The sequence below is a fragment of the Chinchilla lanigera genome, unplaced genomic scaffold (assembly GCF_000276665.1).
Source record: "Chinchilla lanigera isolate Chin_1 unplaced genomic scaffold, ChiLan1.0 scaffold00002, whole genome shotgun sequence".
Taxonomy (NCBI): Eukaryota; Metazoa; Chordata; class Mammalia; order Rodentia; family Chinchillidae; genus Chinchilla; species Chinchilla lanigera.
The window spans coordinates 51,471,120-51,494,838 of NW_004955403.1; the positions used below are offsets into that span (position 1 = coordinate 51,471,120).

At 40.8% G+C, this 23,719-nt stretch overlaps 1 protein-coding gene across 1 annotated transcript in view; it reads right to left on the reverse strand.

Moving 5' to 3' along the window:
* Kif13b (kinesin family member 13B) overlaps positions 1-23,719 on the reverse strand; it is a gene marked incomplete in the record, with an annotated part of 157,582 nt that overhangs the window by 92,192 nt on the left and 41,671 nt on the right. The window contains 4 exon segments of the mRNA XM_013514371.1: positions 4,058-4,238; positions 6,143-6,235; positions 7,842-7,902; positions 12,152-12,164. Coding sequence (XP_013369825.1) covers positions 4,058-4,238; positions 6,143-6,235; positions 7,842-7,902; positions 12,152-12,164 — 348 coding nt within the window.

Consider the following 23,719-nt stretch of genomic DNA (forward strand, 5'->3'; position numbering starts at 1 on the left):
AGAAAGAAAGAAAGAAAGAAAGAAAGAAAGAAAGAAAGAAAGAAAGAAAGAAAATGCTTAAAGTTCTGTGGTGATTCTTTGATGTCTGAGAAATCAGGTCCACATTCCTGTGCTTGATATACATATGCTCCTTTGTAATCTGCTCCTTCTCTCTCAAATTCTCCAAATCCTTATGGTATTAGTTTACAGATATCCATTCTTTAGTGGACTTTGACTCCAGAAGAACTAGAATAACATCTTACTAGTTCAGAGATCTGCAACTCCCAGCACAGTTCCTGGTACATAAGGTCAATCAGGGAATAAATAAACTTGGCTTAAAAGAGTAGAAATAAGAAACGGTGATACAGAGGACTCCAATGTGTTGCATACATGATTTGGAAATAGAGTGCTAGTAGCACAGTAAGACAGGAGGAGAGGGCTGGGGATACAGCTCAGCGGCACAGCACCTGCCTGGCAAGCGCAAGGTCCTGAGTTCAATTCCCGCCCCGCCCCCCAAACAAAGGCAAGACAGGAGGAAAAAGGGAGGAACAATTTGAAGAATATATACCATGAACAATCAGCACAGAAACTGTTACCCATGATAAAGAAAGCAAGTAGAGGAGCTGACGTGACATAACGAATAATTATAGACTAACCCTTCATGTAGACAGCACAGTTAAGGAATGAGGAAATGACTCAAATCTAAAACGTTATTATCCCCCTAGTACGATAACTATAACTTAATATTTTTTTTTTTTTTGGTACCGGGAATTGAACTGAGGACCTTGTGCTGGCCAGACAGGTGCTTGTACCACTGAGCTATATTCCCAGTCTGGTTATAACTTAATATTTTCTAAGGATTTGGAATTTTCTAGTGTCCTAAGATCAACTAATAATGTGACTTATTAGTAGACTAGTATAAATAAGTCAGATAATCACTAGTATGAAGTCAGATATGACTGCACAGGAAGCAGATATAGAACAAAATTTGATTTAATTCTCACTTCTCATTGCAGAATAAAGTCTATTAGTAACTTTTTTCCTTTCACTTTTTCCCTTTTTTTATTAAAGGTAATGTATATTATATTGTATTATATCCTGAGTAAAGAAACATAATTACACTACTACATATAGTAAAGGCTTAGGGCTGGGGATTTAGCTCAGCAGCACAGCACCTGCCCGGCAAGCACGACATAGTGAGTTCGATTCCCAGTACCGGAAAAAAACAAACAAACAAAAAAAAACACAAATACATATAGTAGAGGCTTAATTAGTAAAACAAGTACTTAAAAAAAAAGTTCTCTTCATGTTTGGTTGAAATGAGAACATCTTTAAAGCTTTTACTTTTTAAATCCATTTACTCTGACTTCAGAAACACTAACAAAAAAGAAAAGAAAACCCCAAAGGGACTTGCATGAGAGACGTAACACAGCCACCGCACAGAGAGCCGACTGTATGCTGGGAGGCAGCCTGAGACCTCAAGTGCATCATCCAGCTATCATCACCCTCCTCTGGGATGGTGATAGCATCATTTCCCGTAAAAGCCAGGCCACGAAAATGAAAGGCACCTGCTCCATGGATAACAAGGAGAGGCCCAGAGCTATGTGAATCTAAAGTCCACGCTGATAAGACCTAAACTACACACAGGAAGCATAAGAAATCACTACAGACTATGAACAAGCTGGCTAGTAAAATTCAAGCTACACAAGCTACAGCACTGTGGAATATGTTGGAATGAGCAGCATGAAGACACTCCGCTGGAAATTTCTGGAAAGAGTAGGCCTGAGCGGATCTCACCCGAAGTAACAATCTCATAGGGCGAAGGTGCAGGAACAGTAGTCAACGCGGACGGGAGTGTGCACAGCAACACACTGTGCAGCCACATGGGGGCACCTAGGCCAGGACCTCCCACCGCTGGCTGCCCCTGCTCCGTCTCACGCTGGCCAGGCTCTCCTCAACCACACTGAACAGCTGGATATCCTCAAACAGGCAATCTCGACACTTGCATGAACGGCTGTCACCTAACTTCTAACTGGACAAACTCCTTCCTACTCAGTGGAAAAAGCCAGCACGTACGCATGTGGAATCATTCCTTTGCTCTGGGCAAAAGCAAAACAGACCGCATCGTGCTATAATTTGCTCTGTCTACACCGCGAGTTCTTCCTGACTCACACAGTGTGTCAGGTGAAGTTTGTACAGAAACACAAAGTGCCAACTCGATCTCCCAGGAACTCCCAGAGATCATTATCTTTGTCAAAGAAAGCAGATGGTGGTGAGGAGTTGAACTTGTTTCCTCTTGACTGACCATCACTGAGATTCACTGCCACACTTCGTGATTCCCTGAGCATCACCCACATAATGACTGAGTGACCCCTGCCCTCCACATCCTCTGCCCTTTGCGCTGGCCGTAAGCCTCAGCCTGGCTGGCTCTCTGACCTTCCCCATACTGTGATCACACCAGCAAACCAAGAAGCTGTGGGCTGAGGCGGCTCTGGGGGAGGCGGTCAGAGTGAGGCTGGGGAATGCCAAGCCTCGCCCTGCCCTGCAGTGTCCACATAGCAAACACTAAATCGGGATGGTGGAGGTGACCCCAAAAAAACCAAATGGCAAGATGTCTGCTTATGCCCTCCTCGTGCAGACACGCAGAAAACATAAGAAAAACCCCAGAGGTCCCCATCCGTTTTGCAGAATTCTCCAAGAAGGGCTCTGAGAGATGGAAGGCAATGTCAGGAAAGAGAAATCTAAACGTGATGAAATGACAAAGCAGATAAGGTACACACTATGATCTAGAAACAAAGGATTATGGGCCAGTTAAGAGAGGTAAGCCGAAAAAGGACCTAGTATCCCCAAAAGACCACCACCTGGATTCTTCTGGCTCTGTTCAGAAATTCCACCCAAGATCAAATCTACAAACCCCGGAATCTCTACTGGAGACGTGGCAAGAAGCTAGGTGAGATGAGGAATAACAGTGACAGTGAAAAGCAGCTGCACGTCACCAAGGCGGGGCTGAAGTAGGAGAAGGGCACCACTGACCGCAAGTCAAAGGCAAGTTTGATGGCACGGAGGATCCTGCTAATGCCCTAAAAAAGTGGCAGAAAGACAAAGACAATCAGGAGGAGGAAAAAGAGGGGGAGGACAAAGATGAATAAAACCCTGCACCTGTCTCCTTGTGAACATCTTAGGGTAGGGAGCACCGGGATTGGCAGGCCTCTCCTTTCACATGTGTCTACTGTACTCATTAGGTTTAATTACAAAATGTGATCACAGTCATACCGTAGTCTCCCAAAATGCTCTAGAAACTGTTAGTAGTTTACATGAACTGGAGCGTCTGGAGTACCCTGAAACTACAGCAAAGTTGTACACATTTCCAAACATTTTTAAAATGAAAAGCCACTCTCCTGTTCTCAAAACAACTGACCCTCAAAGAGGAAGCTGGAGGCTGTGGTCATGATCTCTGACTCTTTTTGTCTCCCCTGTAGCATTTCCTTAAAATCTGAACTTGGGAACTCTGTGTAATGAACAGATTTCCTCGGATACCTCCTGCTGTCCTCATTAAGTTCAGTGATGGCTGCAGAGTCAGAGCAGCATTTCTGTCCGATACTTTGAGCCACTTCATCTTCAGTGTCGATGCCAAAAAATCACAGGCAATTTTTTTCCTGGGAAGCTTTAAAATTAACTATCCTAATGGTCACGTTTCCTATCTCTGATTATGCCAACTGCTGAATTCAACCTGAAATTTATTGGTAAAAAGAAAAAAAAAAAACTGTTCAAATTACTACCAGTTACGCTGATGCTTAATGACTCCTTTTCAGTACCTATTTTTGTCTGTGGCTCAGGGTGAATCTGTGAAAGGCAGCACAATACAAGTACATGCCTGCTCACTCACTCTTCCCTGCTCTATAAACACTTCTCTCGTAAGCTCAAAAGCCCAGAATTGGCTGCAGAAAAATAAATCACAAAGACTGCAACTAGATGGTTCTCTATCAGAGTTCAATGTAAAAACTGCATTTTCATGCCAATTCATCACATCTACATTGGCCCAGAACACTAGAACAGTAAAATCTCAAAGTCTTTTTACCCTTTGGGATCAAGAAGGTCTCGAACTTTTTCATTATAAATTTCCATGTAGGACACTTCTACTTTAAAACTCTGCTCTTCATTTTCCTCTTTCTGGGTTCGATCGAAGAGTCCACTGCAGAGTCTTGGGATTAATCCAGGTTGGTCAGCTGTGCCCATCATAGTATAAGATTTTCCAGAGCCTGAAAATTGGAAATCAGAGTTATTACTGTCTCTGTGAGAAATTTACATACATAATCCTCTTTTCATTGCTTAAATTGCTAGCACTTAGCAAAATGCCCAAAATACATTAAGAAATGTTCCAAATATAGTAAGAAAAAAATACAGAAGCTTTCCTATTGCAAATGTGAAAGTCAAAAGTAAACATGTTTTAGAAAGAAAAAAACCTACTTTAATTGTCTTATTTTAAAAAATCTAAAACAACTAAAAAACAGGTTTGAAAAGTTTTCTAAAATAAACTGGAAAGAGCCATACGATTAATCCATATTGGCCCCAGAGCAAAGTAACTTACTACCATCTTTTGTTTTTTTGGGGTTTTTTTTGGTCTTTTTGAGACAGGGTCTCACTATGCAGTTCAGGCTGGCCTTGAACTCACTTTGTAGCCCAAGCTGGTCTCGAACTCACAACAATCCTCCTGCCTCAGCCTCCTGAGTGCTGGGATTACAGGCATACGCCACCACACCCAGCAACTACCATCTTGTAATAGTGTGTGAACCATGAATAATCTTGTTGTAATATAAATTATTTTCTCCATTATAATAGAAATGTATATTAATTAAAGAAACTTCAGGAAAACAAAAATGGAAAAAATTAAATCACTATAATCCTATCATCTAAAACCAATAATTTTTGACAGTTAAGTCTAATTTTTTCCTTTTCAGCAGCAGTGATTTTGTAAACATGCTCTTAACCATACACGTTTCTGTTTTTGTCACTTGACATTTTGTCAATATCACAGCACTAATGCGTCACTTCCTATGTTCTAGGCTGAAGTGGGTACACAGTAATTTGTCAGGACAACCCTGTGATGGGGGCCTAGCACTAAATGCATTTTACAGAGGAAACGGAGTGCAGTAGTAGAGCTGGCATGGCCTGGCTCGCAGTTTCTGTTCTCTTAACAACTACACATAACGCTGCTTGAAACCATCATAAGCATTGTTCTGTGAAGAACGGTCGGGGCTGGGGATTTAGCTCAGCGGTACAGCGGCTGCCTGGCAAGCACAAGGTCGTGAGTTCGATTCCCAGTACCAGAAAAAAACAAACAAAAAAAAGGAACAGTTTGCAGTTGAACACCTGTATGACACACTCTTATAAAAGTAACTAGTTCACTTAAAATTTCTCCTCTTAATCCCGTAAGTACAGAAGCCAAAAGGCTCCATATCAATCACAATCAGTGAGATATTACTAAGTGTATTCTTTTTGGCATTCCTCTGTTATGCTCCTAGGAGACTATGACATACAGGCATAGCTATCAATATATTCAATGGTCATAGCTCTGTAATGTAGTAAAAAAATGCAGAATACAACCAGTGCCATGTGAGAAGATCAGTAAAGAAAGAGAACCCTAATCCTGGTTTTACTATACTCGTTTTAAAAAACTGTTTATAGCCGAGCGTGGTGGCACATACCTGTAATCCCAGCACTCAGGAGGCTGAGGCAGGAGGATCACTGGGAGTGCAAGACCAGCCTGGGCCTCAAAGTGAGCTCAAGGCCAGCCTGAACTGTATGGCAAGACCCTATCTCAAGAAGACCAAAAAAAAAAAAAAAAAAAAAATGCTTATAGTCTACTTTCATCATCTGTAGTAGTTCTTGAAAAGGAAAATAACAAATAAACCAGCAATATATTACCCAATAAGCATGGTTCTATTTTCTCTTTCACTGAAAGATATTTGTTTTGTGCATCTACAGTATTTAACATTACCTGTCTGAACCAGGTGTGGTGGCCTATAATCCCAGCACTTGGGAGGCTGAGGCAGGAGGATCGTTGCTAGTTCGAGGACAGCCTACGCTACAAAAGTAAGCTCAAGGCTAGCCTGAACTGTATAGTGAGACCCTGTCTCAAAAAACAAACAAAAAAAAACATTACCTGTCTGTCCATAGGCAAAGATGCACGCATTATAGCCATCAAAAGCATTCTGAAGGATGTTCTCCCCAAGGCACTTGAAAACATCATCTTGACCTGAGAAAAAGGATGTTTTAAGCCAAAACCACATATGAACAGTTCAAACCAACCAATGAACAAAAATCTCAAAATGTACCATCAGCTTATTTATCTCCAAACACAATTTTTTTTTTTTTTTGTCTTTTTGAGACAGGATCTCACTACACAGTTCAGACTGGCCTTGAGGTCACTTTGTAGCCCAGGCTGGCCCCGAACTCGCAACGATCCTCCTGCCTCAGCCTTCCAAGTGCTGGGATTACAGGTGTGCACCACCACACTGGGCCAAACACAATTTTTAAATGACAAATACTCCTAAAGACTTATGTGTCCTTATATCTACTTAGCACATGAGGGGAAATCAGTAACATTATTGTTATAAATATCAGAAATGTATACTTGGGACCTAGGTGTACCTGAATTTAACTACATACTACTCAGTCAATGCTTTTATCTAATGGGTTAGTGAGTTCAGAAAAATCATATACCACAATATTCTATCTTCGTTTCCTAGATGATAATTTCTTGTTACAAAATCTATAATTTATAGCAGTTAGGACAAGGAATAAGACCTATTTCCCTCAGCTTTCAATCATGGACACAAGTGATAGCGTCAAGTTCCCTAGCACAGGCCAAAGGAGGTATGATGATAATCAAAATGTGAAAATGACAAGTCACCTACCTCACTCAGTCTCACATGGAATAGGGAACCTCTGGATGCTGCTATCTTTGAGCAAGGTACTCCATTATGTCTCACTTCCTATTAACTTACCAGGGAATTTGTCCTTTTGAATTTGAGGTGATCCCTAAAGTCATCAATGAGTCAGCAAGACCAAATGCACCTTAACTTTTGAAACAGCCATAGTATTAATCTTTCTCATGATAGAAGTCAATAAAATATGATGCTCAATATCTAAAAGAGAGGCCAGCTCTAGTGGTGCATACCTGTAGTCCTAGCTAGTTAGGAGGCTGAGGTGGGAGAAATTACTTGAGTCCCAGGTGTTCAAACCCAGCCTAGGTCAGACAGTGAAACCTGGCCTCACCAAAAAAAAAAAAAGTGAAAGGAATTGTTTAGAAACAGGTGACATGAGCAGTAAGGAAAAAAAAGAAAAGGCTACCACAGTAGTCCTGACTTGGCGGGGAAAAGGGGCTGGAGGTGGTTATAGTAAAGGAGAGTGATCAAACAGTCTTCTGGAGCACAGAAAACATCTGGAGGGAAGATGGTCCATCCCGTTCCATTAGAGAGAGAAAACAGGGCTCTGCCAGGTGCGGCGGTTTCATGAATTTCAAAGGGGCGCTCAGGAGCAAAAGCCAGGCCATCTGGGATTCCTTCTCTCCTGGCCACTGCATTTCTTTCCTTCCCCCCCGCAGCCTCTCCAGACCACACTGCTAGCACCTCAGGGAACCTAAGAGCCTACCATGTGCTCCTGGTCATGTGAGCCCTGGTGACATGTGTGTGAGACCAGCTGCCCAGGGCACCAGAGTCACTTAATTTTATCACCTCATACCAATATCTCTGTGTAGGTTTCTACAGTTACGTGCAATTGTACCCTAATAGTGTTTGGAGAATACACTGGGCCGTCTTTTCTGTACCACCAGTAGTGAACAGGATCCCGTGCTCTCTTACCTGCATACTTGTCTCGGACAGATTCATCCATGGACCAGAAACAATGATCATAAGCAAACACCTGTTGGAAAGTGAACACAACAGTGTGCACAACACTGACAGAATTGCTCATAACAGCGTAGTTAAAACAACTTACTGTCATGCAATAGGGACTAGTTTTTCACGCACAGGAGTTAGGACAACTAAGCACCCCACAAGTGATACAGATTTGTAATCTACACAGAAAACTATTTGTAACGTTAAATGGAGAAAGAAAATTTACAAAACAAAATTTTGGTTATGATACATAGTTACAAATATAAAGTTTACTTTGCATAGTGGTATAAAGCAGTCTTTACTGCTGAATATTTTATTTTGTAAATTTTCTATATTTTTAGTTTTATAATCAAAGAAAATAAAAATAGCTCTATAATAAAATTTAAAGAAGCTTACAACAGCATGTAGAAAATAGTTATAAAATAGTAATTTTTAAAATAAATTATAGCTAGCTATATTCAATATTGTATGTTTTCAGATTCTAGAAGACAGTGACAAGATGATGTTAATGACAAAATTATGTGCACCTAAAATAGGATTCCATATTTATACTAAAATCTATATAAAAGATAATCTGACTAAAAGTGGAAGAACCTACACTAAAAATTCTACTTAGGAACAAAAGAGATGATTTTCATTTGATCTTCTGCCTTACTGCCACTTTGTAAAATATGCACATGGTTCTTTTGCAGTCTTTTAAAAGTTTTGCTTCACTAACGATATCTTTAATTACTGGAGAATCCTATCAGTTTTATATGCGCTTGTTCATGTTTTATAATTTCACCTTTTTATGGATTTTTAAATGTAACTGCTTTAAAATTCACCTCTGTTGGCCTTCCATCAAATATTGCTCACTTTGGAGCTGCCGCTGTGCTTCCTGACCTGTCCTCCCCCTTTACAGAGTGGCTCCAAGGGCCCCCTAACCAAGAGTGTGTCTGTTACAGCTTCCATGGTGCTTCCTTTTCCCTTTCCGATGGCCACCTTTACATGGCCAGTTCACCTCCATTTCCATTACGTAAGCCTAGACTTTGGTCTTCCCAAGGCCCAGTGCCTCTGTCCTTCCTATTAACACAATAGTGGTAGCCGGTATGTTTTCAGCTTTTTAAAGCCTTCAACCAGTCACAGAGGAGCCTCCCCCAAATCAGTTTCACTTGGTGAACATGGCTCCAGTCCTCTGCCATTAGTGAGAGCCCCTGGATTGGCAACAGCCAAACTTCAATCACCTCCAGCACCACGTCTAATTCCAAGGCCAAGCAACTGTGCTGCTTCAGCCCCCCCCACTGCTGCTAAAGACGTACATGCTGTTTGTATGAAGACGTGATTTGTGTACTTTTAAATATTTATTTGTCCCTGTTATGTGCCCGGAATTGGCAGGGACAATGTTTCTCTGTGAACTCATAAGCTAACTTGACCAGAAGTCTAAAAAATATTTTTTTAAGAAAAGGAGTTGCAGTCAGACTAATGAGGTATACCTGCTAATATTTTCCCCACCACTACCTAAAATAAACTCAAGAAAAGGGAGAGGGAAACAGGAGAAAGAAGTGGGTAAAGAAGAGCAATTCTTAAAAACAAGATTGCTTGCTTGAGCCTGGATGAGAACTGAGAAACCCAAAAACAGTGCAGCAGTTGCCGTGCGATGGGCGGAGGTGAGGGTGGGACCACAGAGAAGCCACACTGACAACTCCACAGAAGATGGGTGCGAAGGACAGGAGCAGTTCAGGCAGAATCCGAGGAGCCCAACTAGAGAGGATCTTGACAGCACCTAAGAGGACGAGCCAAGCACCCAAGAGGATGACGAGCCAAACACTTTGGACAAGGAAGGCTCAGAGCACCTCTGCGCACACAAGCAGCCAGGCCAGGCATGGCATCTCTGGATGGGGCCATGATAGGAAATGAGGCCAGGGAGGTGAGCAGAAGCCCAGGGCTGCCAAGTCCCAAGATGAGGCAGGAACCCTGGAGCCCCCAGAGATGCCACCCAGCCGTAGTACTGCACACTGATAGCCCTCCACCTTCCCCACAGCTCAGCAGATGGCTCAGCAGACGTCTCTCAGCAGTGGTGGCTCACTGTCAGCAGTCCTCAAGCAGGGAGAGGAGCAGGAGGAGGAGAAAGCTGGAAGAGGGGCCCAGGGGAGTATGTATCAGAACGTCTAGCTGGGGCTGCTTTCACACTCCCAGTTGTCACTCATGGTGAGAATCACTACAGCAGGATAAGATTAAATGAAAAGTGATGTTCAAACTACCTTCTGGTCTAGTCTTCAACTCTCTCCTTTATAATTTAATTCTGTTCCAAGGCAGTTCAAGCTGAAAATTTCCTGATTTTTTTCTTGTAAGCTTAGCTCTCCTTTCAAAAGGCAGTAAACTTATCAGAGATCAGATCTGCATGGCAGTCCCCTCTTCATATTATTGAGTTTTTCCTAGTCTTTTGGTTGGGAATTTCTTCAACAACCAGATTTCTTACAATTCCAATAGAAAAGCTATCACTGGGGCTGGGATTTAGCTCAGCGGCACAGCGCCTGCCTGGAAGCGCAAGGTCATGAGTTCAATTCCCAGTACGGGGGGGTGGGGGGGGGTGGGAAGCTATCACTAAGGTAACCACAGCAGTACCTAAAACCACATGAAAGCCCAGTTCAAAAAACAGGCACAAAGGAGCTGCAGCTGACAGCCAGCAGGTCAGGGAGCTGAGATTTGAACGTGCTGCTGTACACACTGCCCAGCTCAAAAGTTCATACTCTCTACCACTAGGCCAGGTAAGCTCTATTCCTGAATCCCAGTAGCCCCCCTGCCCATAGAGGATGCATTCTAAGCCCCTCAAGAATCTTAAAATCACTTGAAAGCATGGATAGTACTGAACGTTATAGATACAAATACTGAACCTTATAGTATTTTTCCTATACATAGAAGCCTAAAATAAAGTTTAATTTATAAAGGAGGCACAGCAACAGATTAACAATTAAAAATAATATAGAACTGACGACATACTGTAATAATTAAAGTTATATGGATGTGGTTTCTTTCTCTCAAAATATCTACCGAAATCTAACGAAGTTCACCTCTAAAACCTGAAACCACAGGCAGGTGGCAACTGCTGGGTATGAAGGAGCCACAGCTGGGCACAAAGCCAGGGGCTGAATAACACTAAATGATCCTCTTTAAATTTGAGCAATTTTGTAAATTATTATAGGTCTCTTCCAGCCAAAGACTTCAGAAAGCAGATAAGCCCCTCTCTTTCTAAACCATTTTCCTGAAAATTGAAAAAAACTTTTTTCAAGTAACAGACTAAACTCACAGTAACAAACTCAAGTAACACAGAAGCATTAAGTGAAATTGCAAGATCTTCTCATTTGCCCAAGTACACGTCTCCCTAGAAGTAACTACTGTATTGAGACCACAGGTTTATCCTTTCATCATTTTAGCCCACACATTTTCTCTAAACACTGAGATAGAATTCAGTTAATGCAGCACGGACAGTTTTTACATAGTCATGAAATAGTTCCCTAACATCTTCACTCCAATCTCCAGCCTCTGTTCCACCAAAAAATAAAATCAAAATAACTCAGCACCTTCTACTTAGGAAAGACAAGGGAAAGTTTTATAAATGTAAAGAAACCAGTGTCTTATTCAACTATATTTTAAGACATTCAGCATTTCAAACAGCATATCTATCCATATTTTAGTAATAATAATAGAGAATAGAATTTCAATTCAACCACAGCCTCTAAAATAAAAACCACCAAAATGCAGATAAAACCACATTTCCTGGAAGTTCCAAGTAACTTCAGAGAATGGGCAACTGAAATACAACCCTTGTGCCCGCTTCAGTACACTCATCCGTGCCCTGGCAGACACAGAACAGCTCCCACACCCCAGAAGTTGCCTTAGAATAGGGGCTCAAACCAGAGAAGGGGGCACCACAGGTTTCTGAGGGCCTGGCAATGGCTTCCCCGCTGGCTTGGGAGCCAGGAGGATGAATCAGCTACCACAGTGTGACCACACTTTAGAACTACCAGTTTTGTGCCAAAATATGGCACACAAGGAATCTGTGTTGCAGTTGCTAGGAAACTGGGCAGAACTGGTCAGAGTGCAAACAGCTTTCCATAACCCTCTGGCTCCTCCTTTGCCAATCGGCAGCTTCGGGCCTGTGAGAAGGTTGAGAGCTTACATGACTTTTACAAACAAGCAGAGGGAAAGCATTTTCAGTTTTGAGGGGAAAACTTCCAGTACTTCAAGTTTACACAACAGAAGACCTCTACAAATACATTATGAAAATCACTTACCTTCGGCTGACCCCTGCGTTCCCAAAAGAATCGCCATGGACATGAAAGAAAAGAAAGTTAAAATAGTTTAGAAAACTTTTTGAAAGGCAGAAAGATGATAAACATGATGCAAAATTGCAGTAAGAAAACAAAATATTACCTGTGAAACCGAATAGTAACTAAAAGGTAAATTAGTGTCAATTAGCTATTAGGGTAGAGTGCTCATCAAAAACTAACTTGTGTTTCTCCCATAGAAGCAAGATTTTCTGAATACTGGATAATTTCAAAATTGTATTTCTGCCTTTTGCTCTTTTGTTTGTCCTTACATACGGCTTATAAATACTTGTTTTAAAAATCTTTACTTCTTACATCTGATTTCACTTCAAGTTGTTTTCTCTGCTTATCAGCTTATCCTCTTCTTAAAATTTTTAATATTTATTAATTTATTTATTTATTTGGTGCCGGGAATTGAACCTTGTGCTTGCCAGGCAGGTGCTTATGCCACCGAGCTATATCTCTGGCACCTTATCAGCTTATTCTCTTATCTAAACAGATGCTTCTATAAAAAATGAATTCTGTTCTGGTGAAGGAAAAAAGTTAGAAAGACAACGAATTCCCTACCAGTGATTTACTGTTTACTAAATTACTCATGACTCATACCTCTGTACCTACCCAGGCACTACTAATATCCCTGACCTTCCCTCTGAAACTGCCACTAGCTTACATCTCCCCAGGGTACAGAAGCATAACTCAGTGTGCATATCCAGTACAATTATGAAATAATCTCAAATTTAGAAAAAAGTTGTGTCTGGTTGCTAATCCGTCTGTATGGTAATTAACCTTATAGGACTTACAAGATAAATGAATCAGATGCTGGTGATAAAATGGGGAGGGGTGGAAGGGAAGGGGAAAAAATTGAGTGTATTAGATACATGTACCAATTCCCCACAATAAATCTAATCATTATGCACTGCAAACATGTACCAATTCAAATACAAAATTTTTTAAAAAGAAAAAAGTTATGAGAAAAATACAAAGAACTCCCATGCACCTTTCACCTAAATTCACCGTTAATGCTGCCGCGTGTACTTTAATGTCCCCTCCTTTCCTGCTTCCACAGAAATAAAACATATACACATATTTTAATTTCTGAACCACTTGGAAGTTACAGAAATGTCCCTTCTTCCCTCAACATTTCAGTGTTTAGTTCCGAAAAACAATAATGCTCACTTCCATAACCATAGGATAATATTAAAATCAGACAATAATAAAGGCAAGTATTTTTGATCCTGGCATAAAACAGGAACAATTGATCCTTCTCAGAGAATCAAAACTCCCCAACTGCAGCCCGAAACTTTAAAGCAAACTATACATGCAAATGTTTCCTTCTAATCGTCTGTACATCTTGCTGTCCCTTCATCTCATAGAATTTTCTCCCATAAGAAATTTAACATTTATTCGTACCAAGTGATTTCAGGTAAGGGCATGAAAACACCATGGAAGGTCTAGCAAATGAGAGATGTATGTCTGACAGATTGGGATTAACATTCCAATGTGGCTGATACATAAGAGAAAGTAATTTCTTTGTAATAAAAGATGCGGAAAATTTCCTGACAAAAAAGACTCATGAGATCTGGGTAGATACTACTAGCATATGCTACCATCTTTTTATACATCTTTACATACAACATAGATTCTCCTCAGCTGTGGACAGCTTCGTTAAAAGCCCAGCTGCAGGTAAGAAGAGAAGCAGCAAGTCTGAAATCCCACAGCAGGCCAAGTGCATTGTGCAATACCTCATTTGAGTTTCACAATAATTCTGCAAGATGCTATTGTGATTTGTTTTACAGATGAGAAACCTGCAGCTCAGAAAAGCTAAATACCACTCAACACGCTAACAACCAGTCATGAATCTGAGATGCAAAACAAGGTCTTTTGACTCCCAAGTCTCTGGTTCTTCCCCTTCCCACACTGGTCAAAACAGTATGGACTTAAGAACCCATGAGTCACATATTAACAACGGTTCCTGCTAATATTTCTCAGTGTATTAATTTCCTGTGTTCTAATTATTACCCAATAAAGACATGTTGTATCCAATACAAGTATGTTAGCCAGTGTACATTTCTATTCACCATGTCCTGTGTATAAAACTCCAGATTGTCTTTTCTTAAAAAAAAATGTGTTATTTCAAATTTATATATTTCATACAATAATAATCTCTTCCTAACCAACAACAGACAAACGTGAAATTCAGTAATACATGACACACTACAGAAGAATCTGTGGGACTAACCTGAATTCAGAACAGCACAACAGAAACAGAAACAAACCAGGAAATTAATTACAGAGCTACGTTTCCAAGTAGGGATTGTGGTAGCTACCATAGCAAAGCTCAAATAACCTATACAGCCATGGGACACCCAAAGATGTAATTATAGCTCTGTACACAAATAAATAAGTTAATTAATTAAGCAATTCAATACAGCCATGGATCACTGATCCCTAAGTTCCTTATTGAGAAACTCCAGCTATCCAGATCACCGTAGAGGTTCAGGAAGCAAAGAAATCCAGCTCCTGACCAACCAAAGAGATGCTGCAAAATAAATTATTACAGTTTTAATTCCTCAGCTGGGCTGAATTATTTTTCCTGTTGTCGTTTAACTTCATTTTGAAATGCTTTCAAATAAAAAAAAAAAAATTCCAAAAATAATGCAAACAATTCCTGCACACCCCCACCAAGCTTCCCCAAACACTGGTGTCTTACATATCCACAGTTACAATGACCAAAATTAACCATCAATACACAGTTTATTAAGTAATTTACAGTCAACTTTATCTAAACTTTGTTGGCTGCCCCTATCCACATCCTTTTTTCTGGTCCAGGGTTGGCACTGTGCCTATAGCTGTCACGCCTCTCCCAAACCAAGACGGTTCTTCTCTCACAGACACTGAAGAGGACTGGCCACTTATTTTGTAGATTACCTCTCAGTCTGGGTTTGCCTTAGGCTTTCCAGTGACTAAATTCAGGCTTTGCATTCTGGTAAGCATAATCCTGCTAGAAGGCAGATGACGGCCATGTCTCATTATTGATCAAATAACTTCTGATCACTTGGCTAGGGGTGTGACTATTATATTTCCCACTGTAATACTGATGTTTTTCCCTCTGTAATCCATAAGCTTCTTGTGGGGAAGATTTCAAGACTGACTAAACACCTGGTAGTTCATCAGACTTTCACCTATAAATTTTACCCTTCATTTATGATTCTCGCCTGCAGTGACTAACATCTCCCAAATGGTGATTGCTTGTTACTAAAGATGAAAATGTTAGCCCATTGATTGATGTGTGGAGGTACTTTCTAGGAAAGGACACAATAAATTATATGGCTGTATAGTTAGAATAAGAATTGTTATCTATGAATAAGCTACTCTCTTACACTCCTTCTTACTGATCTGGTTTAGGGGTTATACCCACTTTCTATTTAAATAATACAGTAAATCACACCATAAAAATAAGTCAAATTATACTCCTAATCTCTAGAATGCCAAAATATGAAGGAAAAAAATTTAGTGATGACTCTGTAATAAGTTGATTAGAAATTTTTTATTCATGCTTTTGACCATTACAAAACTAAAACTGATATTGGATCCTGATATAGATATGAAGTGTGGCCCCAAAATTCATGTTGAGGGCGTGATCCCCAATGCAGCAATATTCAGAGATGGAGACTGGAAAGCGGATCGGGTCATGAGGGCACGCATCAGTGGATTAATCCAGTGACAGGTTCATAGCTGAATGGGTTATGAAGAGGCGGGGCCGGCTGGAGAAAGCGGGCCACAGGGGTGTATCTGGGTGTATCTTTCCCTGGTCTCTTCCCGGCAGCCATGAGGTGAACACCTCTCCTCAGTCAAATCAGTCACCCTTGATGTTTCTGCCTCGGAGCCAGCAGACTACAGACTAAAACCATGAGCCCACACAAACCCCCCTCCTTTCAGTCACAGGTATCAGGTGTGGTCTCCCAGCAACAGGACGGTGACCAACACACGTCCAAAAACAAACCACCCGGTGTCACGTATGTGTAAACAGAAAGCAGTTATCAGTGAAGTGATGAACTGTGAATTAGTTACTGCAGACAAACACTGAAATCAAACATTAAATGCAGACACCGTTATCTCTTTTAATTCTAAAAATTTAAATTGCTGAAATCTTCAGAATTAGAACTATTTGGAATCTCTGTCTTAACAAGATTCCATTCCAAGCCAGTCTACAATCTACAACAAGATTCCATGCCAACCCAGTCTAAAAAGGATGTATAGATCACAAAGAGCTTATTCTAGTACAGCCACACTGCGTAACGATATTGTTGCTTTTTCAGGCTTAGCTGGCAGTACCAGCAACCAAACAACAATCTGTGTGGTCATCATTATTTTGTCTTTGTTGCCTTCCCCAAATGTCTTTCTCACATAAGAGATAGGGCTGACCTGACCAAAAACCTACACACCAGCCAGACTCTTGGAAGAAGATTCTCAACTTTCGCTTATCTAGCTAATTCTTGGCAAGAAGATACTAATATACATAAAAAGCCCCCTCCACTGTTGCAACATTTGGAATACTCCACTCAATTTGAAGTATAAAATTTAACAGCATCTCTGATAGTGTATGGAGAACAACATTCAGGAGGTACAGCGATGTGAGAACTCTACTCGTGAAGGAAAAAACCAAATAGGATCGAGTCCAGGGTCTTTGTGCTAAGCTAATTCCCAGCCTTTTTAGTTTTTAAATTTGAGACGGGTTCTTGCTAAATCGCTGAACTGCCCAGGCTGGGCTTGAAACTGTGATCCTCCTGCCTCAGCCTTCCAGAATGCTGGGATTATAAGTGTGTACACACCACCATCCCCAACTGATACAAACTTTATTATATATTTGTCATCTCAGGAAGACTGTCTCTCCGGAGGAGAGTGCTCTTCATTTGTCTGAGAGTCCAACACAAGGCTTTCTGCTTGCTCAGCAAATGTTTTTTGAGCCCTTTAGGTGACCTGCCCTGCATACTGCTCTCCAACGCCATCTTGTACCAGTCTTTCTTCCCCTAAACCTAACAGGTTTTCTTTTTTATATATAATGTTTTTTGCAGCAGGGTCTCGCAATATAGTCCAGACTGGCCTTAAACTCACAATGTAGCTCAGGCTGGCCTCAAACTCACAGCAATCCTCTTGCCTCAGTCTCCTAAGTGCTGGGATTACAGGTGTGTGCCACCACACCTGGAAAAAGTTTTCTAAGTGGTGTGCTGTATCCGTTGCCCTTAGGGCTTTCATGCAACATTTTCTTTCTGCCTTGAACTCTTCAGGCTAACTCCTATTCATTTATCACTTCTCAACTTACTCATGATTTCCCCAATTGTACCTTTCTAAAACACCCTTCATGTAACTCTCAATCACAGCACTGTACACAGAATAAAACAAGCTCTTCAACACTTCTTTCCAAAATCACCTCAAAACAATAAAGCAAGTAAGTGCGAGAATACAAACTCTATGTTCAGTGAAACCAGGAGCTGTAACTGAGGCACAGGGCATGAAGACAGAGCGTTTCCACAGACTGCTACAGGAAGAGGGAAGAAAAGAAAAAGATCAGTAATGGGTGGTGCCGAGCACCCTCCCAGAAGGTGGAGGAAGAAGGGCCCTAAAGTGGGAGGGTGTTGAAAGAAGTAGGTAGGCTGCCCCCTCCAATGCTCCTCTTAACAATCAGGTCACTACCTCTGATATGGTCCTTGGAAAAACTTCTATACACCAAGAAAACAGGGGCTGGGGATTTAGCTCAGCGGCAAAGTGCCTGCCTGGCAAGCGCAATGTTGTGAGTTCGATTCCTGGCACCGGAAGAAAAAAAAAAACAAAAAAACAGAAAACAGTTTGATAACCCTCTTCTACTGGAATCTTCCACTCACACAAACCACAACTGGTTGAGAATAGAGGGGCATCCAAAGACTGTAACTACTGAACCACAACTTAAGTATTTCACAACCCTGCGACTTTAGAAATATGAAAAGCCCACTTTATAAATTACATAACTTCAAACTGTCTTACTGGGAGAATGGAATTCAAAAACTACACTCACTATTGATCTACCAAACATACCAGCACAATGAGCTTTTATCATCCATTTTCACTATAACAATGTTTAAATTTGGACAAAGAATACTGATTTATTTGTAGGGCTTCCTATAAAATATATATCATGTTAATAGCAACATACATTCATTTGAATAACTGACAAAATCACTTCAAAGGTATATACACAGACAAGGATATACCACTGAATCATTCTTAAGAGTCTAAAAATAGAAAAGTCTAATTTTTACTTCTCTCAGAATTTGTAGTTTCTAATTGGATGAATTTTCCTGTTATTTTTCCTTGATTGAATTAATGCCGCTCGATATTTTCTCTTGACTGAACTGCACTTATCTGGATGCACTTTCACTGAGTGAATAAACTAACTGCCCCAGCCTCCACCCTTTCACACTTCAATTTCCAACACACAGGCCCAATACAGCCCATAGATGTGCTGTGTTTAGTCCTCACATTACTATGTTGACCAAAAGTGGAAAATTAGAAGGTTTCACATGAGGAAATCTGGATTTCCACATCCTCCTGAAAACAGAACTGGCCTAAGTTTCCACAAAGCAAACACAGCTGAACCACTACTGTCTCATACAAGGCCCTGCAGGCAGCCAGTTTCACAGCCCTGCTACAGAAAGGAGAGGGGGAGAAAAAAGGTTTTCTCCAGACCTGAAGAAAACACAATGGCTCACAAATTCATACCAATAAAGACATTTCCAAATCCAAGACCTAAGAGTCTGACATGACATCACAGGCATTATCAGGACTACACTACAGATTGTAGCCTCCCCTTTAATCCACTTTAAAATTCCCACACATACTTCTGGCTACCAAAACCTAAACAAGGGCTCCCAAACATGTCATTCACAGAAGTAGTATCATCAGAATTAGGAGCTGAGAAATCAGACTAAAGCTAAGCCATTGTCTTCAGTATGAGCAGCAATAGGGCTAGAATTCAGGCTTAAGCTGGCAAGCCTGGGAATATGAAAAGGAAAACACCGGCACAGGGGAAGCACCCCGCACTCAGACGCCCACATGCGCTTGGTGAATGTGAGATGCCACCATCAGTGAGGCTGTGTTTCATGATGCAATGCTGTCTGTGGTCTAATCCAGGTAGCGGGATGAGAAAAACTTCAATTTCTAGCTCAGTATTATAATTACTCCCCAAATTCATTACTCAGCAATAATTCCCCTAGGTTCCTTGAGCAAATGTCCAATTTCCAAGCATTTCCCGACCACCCACTTCACTCCTCACAAGGAAAGAAAGTGCTTAGTTCAATGAAGGCCGCTATGTTTAGCCCTTTCCTGAGATGCGGTTTGCGTCTCCATAATGGCACTCAACCTCATCTCCTCTTTTATTTCCTCACAGTCATCTGGTCAGCCAGTACCATGTGTGTCTAGCATGTGCCAGGCACCAATCTAAGCCCTGGGGAAACTACCTTGAATAATCAGCCAAATCTCAGCCCTACAGAAGTGTAAACTCTATTACAACAGAATGAATGCATAAATTTGTAATACAGTAAAGCTAAGGAGAAAAATTAAACAGTTAAGGGATGACATTTTGAACACAGTCATCCAAGTGGAACAAGGAGATGCCATGTGGCTGGCCATGGCACACACGGCCCTATCCCTTTGTCCCGCTCCAGGTCTGCCACATGGCTTTCTAACCCAGGGCCCTGTGGCCTCAGCCGTGGTCTGCCTGGGAGACTGAGAGCAGCCAGACCGTATCTGACAGGACTGACCCACAACCTCCTCTGCCATTGGCTCAGAATGGCCAGGCCCTGGTCACCGGCACCAGTTTCTCTCTGTTTTTGCCAAGTCAGAGAAAGCTAAACATGCTCCCCAGAGCAACCACATGAGACACCCCCTCTGGGTATCCTGCTTCCGGTTTCCCCATGCAGACAGCTCCACGGCAGCATGGCTGAAGCCTCCCTCTTCTCTACAGCACCTTGATTTCTAGCAAATACTCTCTGGAAAGGGCAAAAGCAGAATTATGCAGGCCTTGTGGAATCACCAGTATATTCTCTCCAGACCATGCTGCCACAGGAAATTTTGTCCCAAGGCTCTGGATAAGCTGTGTGAGTTTTGCATGTGTTCCTATACTCACAAAAGCCTGTTTCCTGGGCGGGTAAGCTCCAGAGGAAATGAGTCCCTGGCCCCAGACACAGACAGTGGTGTGTAGGAAGCAGGGTAGGGAATAAGGATACAGGTAGGGAAGACTTTTCCAACTAGCTTAATGTAGTACCTGGGGTTAGGAGAAGACATGGGAAATGACTTGGGTGGGGGGAAAAATGAAATCTTTGAATTATTTCATTCCAAGATCTAGCCAACTCTTTAACAGTCTGCCTTTAGAATTTATGAATTTTTTTTTAAGCGCAAGGTCATGAGTTCGATTCCTAGTACTGGAAAAAACAACCAGAATTTATGACATTTTTTAACTAAGCTAAAAATATTTTAAAGAAAGCAGCACCAATCTGAGTGTGTTAGCTTAACAGACAAACAACAATGCATTAAAGGCTTTTACAAGTGAGTCCAGCATCTTGGGGGAAAAATAAATGAAGATATAAGTCCCGATTTTAAAACTCAATTGCAAACAGGCACAGGGGTGCACACTTGATGGGAAGCTGAGGCAGGAAGACCACAAGTTCAAGCCCAGCCTGGGCAGTTTAGCAAGAGCCTGTCTCAAAATTTAAAAAAAAAAAAAGCAACCTTAAGAGGGTACTGAAAAAACTCAATTGCACATGACACAAAGGTAGCTGGCATTATATGGAAGAGGTATGCTTTCACATTACCTTTGAGTAAGAGGTATGGGCACAAATAAAGAGAAAAAGCACCCCAATTGATGTCCCTGTTTCAGAAAAACCTAGTATGCAAGAGCTGGCTGCCAAAGGCATAAGGCGCCAAGAGAGCAAAGTAACAGGTGAACAAATCTATAATCGCACAGAGTGCAATTTATTAGGGACTTACAGACACAAGCCTGGCTCTGGTGGCAGCAAGACCAGAGACCCCAAAGTCAAAGGCAGGAAGCAGGGGTGCATATGCTAAGCCACACAAAGGTGAGCCACAGGCAGCCTGAATTACTTGGACTTCTTAAAAAACAAAACCTAACTATTACTACATCAAACACTACTTAAAACTCAGAGGGGGCACAAAACGCTCTGTAACTATCTCAACTACTTTATCCTATAGGGTTCAGGATCTGTAGCAAGGTCACCTAGTGGAAAAGACAGGAGGTTATAACCAAAATTGTTGTGGTCATGTTAAGCTGGATCCCTGCAATTCCCCTTTCCCAGAGGTGACAAAGGCAGACCTACCTAAGAAATGGTTTGCGTATATAAAGCTGTGATTAAGTTTAGGTGTCTATTTTTTAATTTCCTTGGTAATAACAGAGGCTACTCTTTGTTACTACTGTGTATCAGGTACTTGGTATAATTGAGCTCTAATACACAAACCTACGAACAAATGAGGCAGGTCTTATCCTTTCCAGTTTACAGAATAATAAAGGAATATTACAGAGGTTAAATAACTGGTTCAATGACAATGGTGAGAATCAGACCTAGATTTCTTATTCTAAAACTATGTTCTTTCCACTTTAACATTTAGGGGCTGGGGATTTAGCTCAGCAGCACAGTGCCTGCCTGGCAAGCGCAAAGTCGTGAGTTCGATTCCCGGTACCGGAAGAAAAACAAAAAACAAACAAACTAAAAAAAAAAACATTTAGCGCGTCCCCTCCTTGCCCCCACCACCAAATGACATGGGGGGACAAATTAAAGACAACTTCGTTTCTGAAAACTGGAGAAGATGCTTGTTTAAAATGATTTGCTGTGATTTTTTTGTTTATTTCTCTTGTCTACAAATAAAGCAATGCAGCAAAAGAAGATGAACTCTAGGGAACTCTGCGGAGCAAGCATGCACCCCATCACAGAGTTAAAGCTACGGGAGCTTCAGGTTCTGGGCCTAAATCTTGACTGGGGAGGCTGGCTCTGTCTCCTTCTCTGGCCCTGTGTCTATCAATCTATGTTCCACACTCCTGCCTTAAATCAACTGAAAAATGTTAAGGAGAGAATATTAGGTTACTGCTAACTATGATATTAATGAACATCCTAATGAGAGTAATTGCTCATTTCCCATGTTGGAGGAATTCAAAGCAGCCCTCCTGATGTCCCCAGATCATCTCAGTCTGTCTTCTGAGGAGGAGAAGAGCAGAGTGTCAAAGCAGGGATGGTCCACAGGTAGAACACATCTGCCCACGCTCTACCCTCCGGGATCCTGCAATTGTCGGCCCTCTGGTGCCTGCTAAGTCTCCTTCGAGGAGAGGGGTCATAAGTGGGCTTGACCAATGCTGACAGTGCCATCTTATCCCACAGCTTTATCAGAACCAAGGTGCTGATAAGTGGATGGAACGGAAGGAATTCTGTAATAGTCACAAAAATCTTTGCCCTTTTGGCACAGTACATGCCAAAACAAATAAACACAAATGCAGAGCAATCTTTAATGGTCTATCAGCTAATGAATCAATTAGGTATCCTAAAAGTAAAAAAGAGCTGTGGCCCGTGTCATAAAAGTCACTCTTTTTCTCAGCTTCCTTGGACATGTACTGAGGACTTCACAATAACTTACTAAACTATTTCTACCAGCCACCATTCCTTTCAGCAGCACTTTGTTTAACCTCTTGTATTCAGAAAAAAATATGAAAGTTTAGAATATGTAATATTGTTAATGCTGTTATACCTTTGACAAAATATTTGTCAAAATGATTTCATCTTATGATATGGTTTAAATATATTTTCTTCAAAATGTCGAAGCTCCATATTCTTCTGATCCAATTAGGGAAAATTTTGTCATATAGTCTCACTAAACAGTAGCATTATTATCAAAATATTTCTTATATATTATCAAATCTTAATTATCTTCTTATCAAAGTGATCAGCTATCAAACACTTTCTGTAAAAATAACCTGTTCTCATTTTTTAATTCAAATAAAAGTTGTGATATCCACTTCAAGGAGAAATAGATTATGGGATAAATTTTATAAGATAGGTTTACTTAAGTTAACCAAGTAAGGATTTCAATTGTATCAATTTAATGATTTTAAATGAATAAAGAACAACATGAATCAATCTAAAATTTCTCAGTAATTTACAATAAAAATGTGTAACTAAAATTAGGAACTATTTATAAAACAAGGCATATGATAAAGATACAGTATTTCTTTGGTTAATGTAACCAGGGTATATTGTGCGTTTGAAAATAAAAACAAGGAATCTATTTTTTTTAAACATGAAAAGTAAACTTTCCATTTACTAAAAGAGAAAAAATACCACTGTAAGCCATTATAGCAGTTAGCATAAAATGCTTTTTATCAATATGTGGCAGAAAATACTAAATATTTTATAGGTGCAAATGAGATGAAGATTGATTGATTGTAACTGAAAAATATCTCGTGGCAAGATTTAATCAAAATAGGTTTTAACTACCTTA